At 37.5% G+C, this 11,918-nt stretch overlaps 1 protein-coding gene across 2 annotated transcripts; it reads left to right on the forward strand.

Moving 5' to 3' along the window:
• The first annotated feature begins 955 nt into the window (after nt 1-955).
• Nucleotides 956-4,094, forward strand: LOC106771626 (protein DMR6-LIKE OXYGENASE 1). Of its 2 annotated transcripts, XM_014657619.2 has the most exons (5): nt 956-1,279; nt 1,394-1,697; nt 1,871-2,118; nt 2,917-3,259; nt 3,641-4,093. In XM_014657619.2, exons 2-5 carry the CDS (start codon nt 1,422-1,424, stop codon nt 3,914-3,916), a joined length of 1,143 nt encoding a protein of 380 aa, XP_014513105.1. In that variant the 5' UTR covers nt 956-1,279; nt 1,394-1,421; the 3' UTR covers nt 3,917-4,093. The 2 variants fall into 2 exon arrangements, with proteins under 2 accessions (XP_014513105.1, XP_022640668.1); XM_022784947.1 differs by lacking the exon at nt 956-1,279 and having other exon boundaries at nt 1,291-1,697; nt 3,641-4,094.
• The last annotated feature ends 7,824 nt before the right edge of the window (nt 4,095-11,918 follow it).

The raw sequence follows: 11,918 nt of genomic DNA on the forward strand, positions 1-11,918 counted from the left end.
CTTCAATTCTTCCTCGTACTTATGTTACATTTCATCCATCTATTTTTGCATATTCCTCGTCACCTCCACATGATTCAGCTGGTTGTCGGGTGTTTCTTCTATAACGACGTTGTTCGTCATGTTCCTTGTAGTCACATGGGATTAGTAGACTATTTACTCGGCTCCATGGTGGGCGCTAAAATAAGTCTTCTCTTTAAGGGCAGTCTTCCATTGATCATCTTTGAATCCAATTCTTGTTCGTCTACATTAGTCGAGGGATACCTATCAAAGGTCTTTCGATATCAAAGTAAATAAATGTGTAATTAATGTCCAATCTACAACCTTACCTCAAACCTCTATTTATAGACTTTTTGATGGACTATTCTATTAGGATTAGCCTAGTTACAATCCAAACATGCCTGATTGTGATTAAACTTTTAGCCTAGATAGTTTGAATTAAAATCTTGACCATTCAGTCGTATAAAATTCTTACTTAGAATTAATCGTCTGACTCATAATTAATTAGAGGGAGCATATTATACAATCATAATAACCACTTAATTAATAATATAAATATTAATTAACAATATTAATGAAATTCTTTCTTTTTTTACTATTAACTACTTGAAAACATTGATTATTTAAAATGTAAGATAATCTTTCTACAATAAAATATCTCAAAGGAGAACTTTTCTTCTACGTATTTAATAAAGTTTCTACGTAGAATTTGAACTCAAAAGTATTTGTTAATAAATTAAAACAATTGTGCATGATCTATAAATTAGATAATTGCATGTCCTAATGCTTTGAATATGGACCTTAATGAAGCATAGTGAGATAAGTCTATGTCAAAACCTAAAAGATTTTTTTTATTTGTAACACAAAAGTCAGCTATATGAAAATAGTCCAAGGAATACATGTATTCAGAGATAGAGAGGTAGGTCCTATGAAAGGCACAATTAATCTCCAATTAATGCATAACAGTTGAAATAATAATTGCAGTATTCAGCAGCATCTCCATGGCTTCTTCTGCAACTGTGGCGACCCTACTCTCCTGCCCCACGCTCTGACTCAACTTTTGTCAACCATTTTTTAATATTAGAATTTTTCCACCATGTGTTCACAAACCTAAAGCTGGTTTCTCCAAAACTTGCTACTGTTTCTCACCCCACACTTCTCTTCTCTTCACTATATATACGCATCAAGATGAACACAACAACATCATCTATCAAACACTTTGCTTTTCATCTCCTACCCCTTATAGCCTTATACAACATTCTCTGTATATTTCTCAATCCAGGTAATGGGGAATGAATATATAACTCTAATTAATGTGCTCCACTTTTGATTTCTCTCAACCATGTAAACACTTTTTCCTGCTATGCTGTTGTTCTTAGTTTGCATGCATGTGCAGGAGATTTTATATTGAGAAGCTAGCACACATGACTCCAGCAATGGTAGGAAGTGGAGAGAGTGATAAACCAGAAAGTCAATATCAGAAAGGAGTGAAGCACCTTGTTGAGAATGGCCTTCACAGTGTACCTAAAAAGTACATACTTCCACCTTCTGATCGACCTGGTACAAACTCAGAAGACTCAAATGTTGCCAAGCAAAACCTTGAGCTACCTATCATTGATTATTCTGAACTGCTTGGTCCAAGAAGGCAACAAGTCCTTCAATCCCTGGCCAATGCTTGTGAAGGGTACGGTTTTTTTCAGGTGAGAAACCACATTAATTTTCCTGAACTTGATGAAATATCAGTGAAACCTTGTAACTATGAGCTACATATGTAAATCTTGTTAACAATTTGGTTCATCTATAAACAGTTGAACAGTCTTCGATTATGTGAATGTGAAAATAAAATCAGTTTCATTTTGTTTGATTGATGCAGCTGATAAACCATGGTATCTCAGACGATGTTATCAGCAGCATGAGGGATGTGAGTGGAAAGTTCTTTGATCTTCCTTTTGAGCAAAGAGAAAAGTACATGACAACTGATATGAGTGCACCTGTTCGATGTGGAACTAGTTTCAGCCAAACCAAAGACAGTGTGTTATGTTGGAGGGACTTCTTGAAACTTCTCTGTCATCCTTTACCTGATTTCCTCCCCCATTGGCCTGCTTCCCCCTTAGACTTCAGGTGTGTACATTCTCACATTAATTAATTACATATATATAACCTAAATTAAATATTAATTAATAGTTAATCTATATTCTCTCTCTATCATCTATGTATCTCTGCATAGACAATAATTTAAAGCTTAAATCCTAGTATATATCACATATTAGAATTAATGGCAACTTTCTCCATAAACAAATCAACAACTTTATGCCAACGAGATTGATGCAAGTGGTAGGATTAAACAACGTTACTAAAGCTCTTAAAAAAGGCTCGTGACATGATCTTATACCATAACATGAAATAATCTTCCTATTCTTTTTTCAACTAAATAAAATATTGCTTCCACTTCTTGCAGATATAAAAATTTAAGTAAGTTGGTCGTAGTTTCATTGCTGATTTGAATATAGTAAAAAATTAGTGTCAATTTGGACATGAGTAATAGTCTTTTCGGTTCAAACGAGATTGCTAGAGTATAAAATAGGGCTAGTTGATAAAGTCAGTTATAGCAGTCACAGTCATCATTTAAAACTTGAAAAAAAAAATAGTTAAAGTCAATTATAGTTATCACAGTCATCATTTAAAACTTGGGAAAAAAAAATTACTTTTACAACGTTTAAATTAAAATGGACAACTAAAATATGAAAAATAAGAAATCAGACAAAAGAAAAAAAGTCAACATTATAAACTTATAAAGTAGTTTTACACTGTCATCTAATGAGAGATTCTATGTTACCATTTTTGTTGGCTTGGACACAATAATGAGTCATAATTATTATGAGTAAGGACAAACTAAATTATCCTTTGCTTATAACGTAGGAAAGAGGTGGCTACCTACGCAGAAAAAACCAGACACCTGTTCCTGATGTTGATGGAAGCCATTCAAGAGAGTTTAGGAATCATTGAAGGAAAGGAGACAGAAGGAAAAGACAACATTCTAAGAGAGTTGGAAGATGGGAGCCAGATGATGGTGATCAACTTCTATCCACCATGCCCTCAACCTGACCTAACCTTGGGGATGCCCCCTCACTCTGATTATGGATTCCTCACACTCCTTCTCCAAGACCAGGTCGAGGGTTTGCAGGTACACTTCCAAGATCAATGGTTAACTGTTCAACCTATCAACAACGCTTTTGTTGTCAATGTTGGTGATCACCTTGAGGTAAACATGTTCCTTCCTTCAAACATTACATTACAGATTCTTTTGCCACACTTTTTCACTGAAGATGCGTGTGTCTTAGTTTAAGAAAAATGTTTTAGGTTTTGTCTGAGCAAAAATATGGTAATTTCAACCTCCCATGTTTAGCACAAGGTTCGGGGAAAAGGTCAACTGAACATTTTGAGTATGATTAGACATCAAATAATACAATATTATACTTTAAAAACAAGCACTTCTTTGGACATATTATGATGTTTTCATTAGCATGAAAATATTAGTTATTACAAAACTTAGTGTGAACTGGAATCACAATATGAACACGAATATGAATGAAAAAGTCAAATTTGTGGTCCTGAAATCCCTTTTTGTTGGGTTGATTATCAGATATACAGCAATGGGAAGTACAAGAGCGTGTTGCATAGGGTCATGGCTAATTCAAAGAAGAATAGAACATCAGTGGCTTCTCTCCATAGCCTTCCTTTCAACTGTACTGTGAGACCGTCACCAAAACTCATTGACCAACATAATCCCAAACGTTACGCAGACACCAATTTTGATACTTTTCTTGCATACGTTACCACCAGGGAGCCCAAGAGAAAGGATTTCCTCGACTCCAGGAAATTGACTTCAGTATGCGTAGAAGAAAAAGAAATAAAATAACTTTTGTCATTAGATTATTATTGGAACTATATATATAAATTGAAGTGCCATGGCACACAATAGAGGAAAGTTATCTTTGTAACATATTATCAGTATTAATTTTGATATTGTAGGACACTCTGATTGTCACTGATCACAGACATGCAATCTCCTTCTGTTTATCTCCATTATTGTATATGTTTGTACCATGTCATCAGTCTCGTGAGCGTGAGCAAAGATGCTAGTATGGTACTTCAATTAATTACGGAAAATAACTAGATATATCTTTGGAGATTTTCTTCTCATTCACACTATTTTTAACACCTAGGTCATGTGCCCATCTACCAAATTCTGTCAGAGTGAAAATCACATAGTAAATCATCAATAATTTATATCAATACACAAATCACATAATATATAAACGAAGGGTAAATCACCATTAATTTATGTAGTATGAGGAGTGTTAAGTTCCTCCCAATTGTACAATATAGTTATCAAGTAATATAAAATAGGTAAGTCCAAGTATCGTTTTTCAAAGGACTCTTAGGCCTTAACTTTCATGTAACCTAATTTCATAAGACTTGAGAAGTAATTGATTTTGAGTTTTTAAATGCAAAAACAAAAGTAAATATGCAAATGCAGTGAATCAATGGTTGAGGAAAAACTTATGAATGAATGGTGTTGTTGGGGTTTACAATTTCATCTTATTCACCCTCATATATCTACTCTTTTTATTTAATTCGCTTATTTATCATATTGCCATGCAAACTTTCTTGGTCTACCCTTAACCCAATCCCTTGGCGAAAAGAGCCTATCACTAATTAACAGCTTGCTATCCCTAGCCTCCCCTAGTAACTAATAATGCAATATAAACGGAAGTAAAATACAATTGATCGTCCTACCCCTATCCCTAGGCAGTATTAGCATAATCAAGGAATTCCCCCCAGTTCATGACATTATTGTACGCCCCCCTATCAATAAAGACAAACAATATTTACCAAATGAGTTAAACGATAAAAGCATTAGATACAGGTAAGGAACCCAACAATTGATAAATCAAGCATATGTAAGCATATGAATTAAATAAGAATTTGGATATATGAGAGTTTCAAAAGATTACATTGTTCCCCAACAACAAAGGGTTTAGTTTACCATTATCATGGTGAAACTAGATTAAATTCAATGGAAGAATGAAAGAATAAACCCTAGATTGAGTAGTTTGGAGCCTAAGCACCCAAAGAACTGCCTCCAAGGTGTGTAGAGATGTTGTGGACGTTTCTCTCTACCGAAGATTGCCTTTCAAGTCGTACTGGGGCTATTTATAACACAGAAAAATAACAGAATTTAAGCCCAAGCCCAGCAGACAACCGCTCAGCGGTTTGCCTCTAATCGTTCAACCGCTCAGCGCCCTGTTTGACCGCTCAGCGATTTGCCTCTAATCGCACTGGGCGCTCAGCGGTTCGTTCTGGCGCTCAGCGGTTCCTTGGGCTCTTCTTTTCATCATTTTTCTTCATCTTTCACAAGCACAAGTCCACCTTCACTTCCATCTTTAAATCACCTCAAAATCCTGCAAAACAATGTAAAACCAAGCATAATACCTCTAAAACCAAATTTTGACTCTCAATGACTCAATTAATTGTTTTACTTGATTTTAAGTTCATTCTAAGCCATAAAGGGTGTGTTTTAATATCAAATTTAAGCATGAAAATAATGGTTTTTAGACCGTTATGACAACCCCAAACTTAGAACTTTGTTTGTCCTCAAGCAAACAAGACAAAACTTGGTTTTCCACTTCTTCTTCAAATAGTTCAACATTTTTCAAAAATCCTTTTCCTCACAACAAGTTATTTATTCAATTTAGATCTTCAGTGGAATCCCATCCAAATGCATGCATGCTTTCAATCCAATTCAGTTCACATAAGCACATATTTCCCAACAGATGTTTCATTTATGAATGATCAATCCACTAAGCATAGATGTAAACATGGAGTTCAACAATTCTCACCAAGCAAGTGCTTCACTCAATCTCTTAAGTGTTTAGAAGTTCACTTCACTCTTCTACTATTCACATATCACATAAAAAAAACATTGCCATTCATCTAAAACAATCAAAATCCTCACATACAAATGCCATTACAAGAACTTTTCCAAGGCTTATAATGAGGCTGGGCTATCAAGAAAAATTGGGTTTTTCGGAATACAAAATCCTTGAGTTAAGAAAGTTATTTTAACATTCAAAGTTCAAGCACAACTCTCTTTTTCACCAATCTCACTCATTCTCAACTTCTTTCCTTTTCTTTTATTTTCACATTGAGATCATCTTTCATGCTTTTTTTTTTCTTTTCTTTTCTTTCTTTCTTTTTCTCATGCATTTTTCTTTTTCAACACTTGAGCTCAATGCTACTCTTTTGCCATTCAACTTTCCCAATACAACCCCAAACTTGAACCTTTTCAACACATGTAATTAATCCCAACCCAACTCAAGGTTAATAATTTCAAATCAAAGGTTTTCATCCTGTTTAAGGCTAAGGTTCAAAAAGGGTATAATATTTTAATTACTTTGGGTAAAGATTTGGCAAAGTAAGGGTTTCCAAACATGGCCTTAATCATATGACATAAACATGCAATTCAATCAATTATCAAGATTCAGGCAATATCATTCATGATTTCCTGTGAACAATACATATATCAAGAAAAGCTCTGGAGCTCAATACCTCACACAACATGCTTTCTCACACATTATTCATGCATCCTGCTTAGCATCATAATCACAATCATAAACCATTATACATCTGTTCACATAGCTAGTGAACCATTTACTTGGATATCAACATGCACACAACTTCAATCATCAACCACATTCAATCATCATTATTGAATAATTCATCATGCAATATAAAATCAAACCATCATCAGAACCAGTGTACAGGCCAAGCATAGACACAAAAATAAAATTTAACCTATTCTACTAATTCAAAGTACAAAAGAAAAAGAAAAACTTGGGTTGCCTCCCAATAGCGCTTTTTTAATGTCACGAGCCTGACCCAAACCTGTCTAGCACTCATCAGTAAGTGTCTATCTTTCCAACATCCTTCAGTAGGTGTACCTACCTGTATCCTTCAGTAGATACATACAAAATTCTAGCATCCCTCAGTAGATGCTATCCCAAAAATTGTTTAAAATTCCAAAAAATTACATGTCCAAAATCCAATAACCTAAAACTAAAAATGTTTTACAACAAATAGGATTAAACCAAATATCTTCAAGTCGTTCCATCCCGGTTGGGGTCTTCATCTACCCAACTCATCAGTTGCCTTCTATCCACTCTCTTGACAACTTTGGTATATGGTCTTATAATCTCCACCACGTCATCTTCTTTGACATTGTTAACAATCCACTTCCTGTTTTTGAATTTCACCTGTGAACCATGTGGAAAGGATGTATCTTCTGAGTGGATCGTACCTCCTTTATCAACCTCGTCATTTCCAGGTACCTGCAAAACATTACAATTGTTAGTGATGGTACCTGTTGCGTTATCCTTATCATCTGATGCAGCTTCCCTTCTTGACTTTTTGTGTCTGACTCTCTTTTTAAGTCTAACATTATTTTCTTTAGAGCCAGTACAAAATAGCACATGTTCTTTGTCTCTCATCATGATTCTTCCATCATGGACACTAATAAACATCTTTGATGTTTCCATGAAAGGTCTTCCAAGAATCATGGAATCTTCTCCTCGTCTTCCATGCCCATGACTATAAAATCAGCCAAAAATTTCAGCTGCTCCACACGCACCACCACATTTTCCACCATACCAAGTGGTGTTTTAATGTAATCATCTGCCACCGTCACAGTAAGATTAGACGGTTTTAATGTTAGCCCTCCAATTTTCTTCAAGAAACGCTTGGGCATCATGTTAATGCTAGATCCAGAATCCATCATGGCTCCTCCTATATCAACATCATTCACAATACATGAAAGAGTCAAACAACTTGGATCTTTTTTACTTTAGGCGGATAATTCTTCTTTGGAGGTTGAATATCAAATTGATGCTCCTCTTCATCTTCATCTAAATCTATTGTATCTCCAAGATAATATTTCATTCTTTCAGCATATGCAGGAATCTTTAGGATTACTAAAGATACCACAGTCACTTGGTTTAAATTTTCTCTAATCTGCCCATTGCGACTAAATCTTACTTCTCTTCACCTTCACTACTGTCTATCTCAATAACTTCTCTGTCCTCCTCTTCCTCTTCACTGCTCCCAATTTCCACAACTTCCCTTTCAACCTTTCTTTTACTCCTTGTAACAGCAGATTTACATTCCTCTTTAGGGTTAACATCAGTGTTAACCCTAAATTGGTTCTTCTCAGTGGTTTCTACTCTCTTTGACAGCTGACCAATTTGCATCTCCAGGGATCTGAAACTAACTTGGTCACTTGCATGATTAGATTCATACACCTCCAAGAATTTGTCAAATCTATCATTTAAGTCTTTGACAAACTCTGTCATATGAGTAACCTGCTGCCACATAGGTGAAGGTTGTTGCTGCCTGAAGCCTCCTGTTTGCCCTGATGGGTTGTTCTGTGTCTGCCCAATATTGGGGTGGTTCTTCCATCCTTGGCTAGAATTGCCTTGGTTGAAGTTCCCTTGCCTGTATTGAAACTGATTTCCCATGTAATTAGCTTCCTGCTACATCTCCTCTAGTATAACACATTGACCATTGATATGGTCACCACCACAGAAATCACATAATTGCTACATTTGGGAAACATTACGCATCTCCTTAGGAAGTTATGAGAGGACCTTTGTCAAGTTGTCTAGCTTTTTAGTCAGAAGATGGTTCTGGGCTAGCATGGCATCATTTGCAACTCCTCTCTTCTGTATAGGTGCACCCCTTTCACTGACTGTTTCCTGCTCATTAGCAGCCATACTCTCTATCAAGTCATAGGCTTCATCTTCAGTCTTCTGCTTGATATCACCTCTAGCTGAGGCATCCAACATCATCTTAGACTGCATGTTCAATCCACCCAGGTAAGCAAGAACTAAGGTTGTCTTATCAAACCCGTGGACTGGTGTCTTCCTTAGTAGGCCTTTGAATCTTTCCCATGCTTGACCTAGAGTCTCTTCCATGCCTTGCTTAAATGATGAGATCTCCAATCTTCCCCGAGTAACTTTGGACTGTGGGAAATATTTGTTAACAAACTTTGTAGCCACAGTCCCCCATGTTGTAAACGTCCCTTCAGGGAAGGAATTCAGCCACGTCTTAGCGTTGTCCCCCAATGAGAATGGGAACAAGTTAAGCTTTACTCTCTCGTCTGATACACCTGCCATCTTCACTGTGTTGCAAATTTCACTAAACGTCAAATGGTCATATGGGTTCTCATTTGACAATCCATGAAACTGGTTGCTTTGCACCAGGTGTATAAGCGCTGGATTCATCACCATATTATTCGTTTGATTCATAGGCATGGCTATGCTGTTAAAATGGAAAGGGCCAACAACATTAGACTGATATGCAAGAGTGCGTCTTGGAGGAGGTTGATTAACCATCTCCTCTGCTCTTTGTACTGGTGAAAGTGATAGTAATCTGTCAGGAGAAGGGAACAAATCCCTAGATGGGCATCTGACTCTCCTTCTTCCCCTGTCTCACTTAAGCCTTCAAGAACAGGTTGTGTATTTTTCTTGCTCCTAATATGTCTAGTCTCCTGCTGCATGCAAAAGAAACACAAACGCTAGTAGCACTTTTATAAAAAAAATAAAAATAAAACAAAAACAAAAACACAATATATACAATCAAGTCAAATTTAATCAAGTTATACTACTAGATAACTTAAACCACGAGTCCCCGACAATGGCGCTAAAATAGGTAAGTCCAAGTATCATTTCCCGAAGGACTCTTAGGCCTTAACTTTCATGTAACCTAATTTTGTAAGACATGAGAAGTAATTGATTTTAAGTTTTTAAATGCAAAAACAAAAGTAAACATGCAAATGTAGTGAATCAATGGTTGAGGAAAAACTTATGAATGAATGGTAAGGAACCCAACAATTGATAAATCAAGCATATGCAAGCATATGAATTAAATAAGAATTTGGATATATGAGAGTTTCAAAAGATTACATTGTTCCCCAACAACAAAGGGTTTAGTTCACCGTTATCATGGAAGAATGAAAGAATAAACTCTAGATTGAGTAGTTTGGAGCCTAAGCATCCAAAGAACTGCCTCCAAGGTGTGTAGAGCTGCTGTGGACATTTCCCTCTGCCAAAGATTGCCTTTCAAGTCGTACTGGGGCTATTTATAACACAGAAAAATAACAGAATTTAAGTCCAAGCCCAGCATACAACCGCTCAGCGCCTAATTTAACCCCTCAACGGTTTGCCTCTAATCGTTCAACCACGCAGTACCCTGTTTGATCGCTCAACGGTTTGCCTCTAATTGCACTGGGCGCTCAACGGTCCGTTCTGGCGCTCAGCGGTTCCATTGGCTCTTCTTTTCATCCTTTTTCTTCATCTTTCACGAGCACAAGTCCACCTTACTTCACTTCCATCTTCAAATCACCTCAAAACCTTGCAAAACAATGTAAAACCAAGCATAATACCTCTAAAACCAACTTTTGACTCTCAATGACTCAACTAATTGTTTTACTTGATTTTAAGCTCATTCTAAGCCATAAAGGGTGTGTTTTAATATCAAATTTAAGCATGAAAATAACGGTTTTTAGACAGTTCTCAAGGAGTGGTCCGTTCTATTGGGTCCTCATCGAAGGGTGGGAAAAGATCGGTCGATCGATCCGATGGAGAAAAGGGAACAAGGCTGAGCAGTAAAGAACCAAAGAAGGCAATGTTAATAAGTAATTAATGTCATTAATGGACGAATATTGCACAAAGGGAAACGGGAGATACGACTTTTACTGGCAATTAATGCTGATTTTTGGGCTTAATGCCTATAAATACGAACTTAACCATCAGGTAACTCACTTTTGATCCAATTTTATACAAACCACTCTTATTGTGACCCTGCTGACTTGAGCGTCAAAGTGTCTTCTTGCAGGTCACAACCGTTCGGTACTAGGACGATTCTTGTGGTGGACGTTGGAAGACCGGTGGAAAGAGGAGGAGCTTGGGGTATCTTCGGTCTTGGGACTCAACCGAAACAATTTGCGCCCACCGTGGGGCCTTAGAGACGTCGACAACCCAAAGAACGACCGCGATGGCAGGAGAGCTTCACTTGCAGTTGCTACAGGAGATGCAGAGGCAGATGCAGGAGTTGAGGACGGAGATGGCTACGATGAGGGCTGAACGAAACAATGGAGTAGGGGGGCAGTCGGCGTAGTCGACAAATGTTGGAATTGTCCACTCAGAGAATGGGGGAGAGAGTCATCTGGCAACTCAGGAGGATGGAGAAAGGGGGTTGTCTAACGTTTCTAGGCACAATGTGAGGGTCGACGAAGAAGGGTTGAACAACCAGGGTGGACAAGGGGAGGGAACAATCTGGGTCCTGAATTGCAAAACCCACCGGTTAACAATTAGGGACGGGTCGGTAATGTGGAACCTATTGAGCACCCAGATCAGGCGGAAGGGCTGCACCCTTTCACCGCGGCTGTAATGAGTGTACCTATGCCTAAAAATAAGGTACTTCTGGTCATGTTGAGGTATGGGAGTCTCATCGATCCGGTAAAACATCTTCGATCTTTTGTTGATGCTATGGTGGTGTACTCGTCGGATGAGATGGTTTGGTGCAGGGTTTTTTCTCTTTCATTGAAGGATGAGGCTTTGGATTGGTTTCACTCTTTGCAGCCCCGAACGGTGGATGGATTTGCCACGCTGAGGCAATTGTTCACCTAATAGTATGCGACGAACAGGTCGCAAGGATTAATGTACACGACTTTGGTGAGGATGAGGCAAGGGAAGGAGGAAACCCTTAGGGCGTTTATGGATCGGTTTAATCGAACTGCACATGAGCTAAGAAATGTCGATCAACAACTAATAGTCAGCGCATTGACAACTGCATTGAGGCCAGGG

Source organism: Vigna radiata, chromosome 8 (genome assembly GCF_000741045.1).
Source record: "Vigna radiata var. radiata cultivar VC1973A chromosome 8, Vradiata_ver6, whole genome shotgun sequence".
Taxonomy (NCBI): domain Eukaryota; kingdom Viridiplantae; phylum Streptophyta; class Magnoliopsida; order Fabales; family Fabaceae; genus Vigna; species Vigna radiata.

Bases quoted from the DNA above. Each gene is read 5' to 3' on its own strand.
- LOC106771626 (XM_022784947.1), top strand. From the start codon at position 1,386: ATGTGCAGGAGATTTTATATTGAGAAGCTAGCACACATGACTCCAGCA. The intron at 2,119-2,916 runs GTGTGTACATTC...CTTATAACGTAG, and splicing joins GCTTCCCCCTTAGACTTCAG to GAAAGAGGTGGCTACCTACG. The intron at 3,260-3,640 runs GTAAACATGTTC...GTTGATTATCAG, and splicing joins ATGTTGGTGATCACCTTGAG to ATATACAGCAATGGGAAGTA.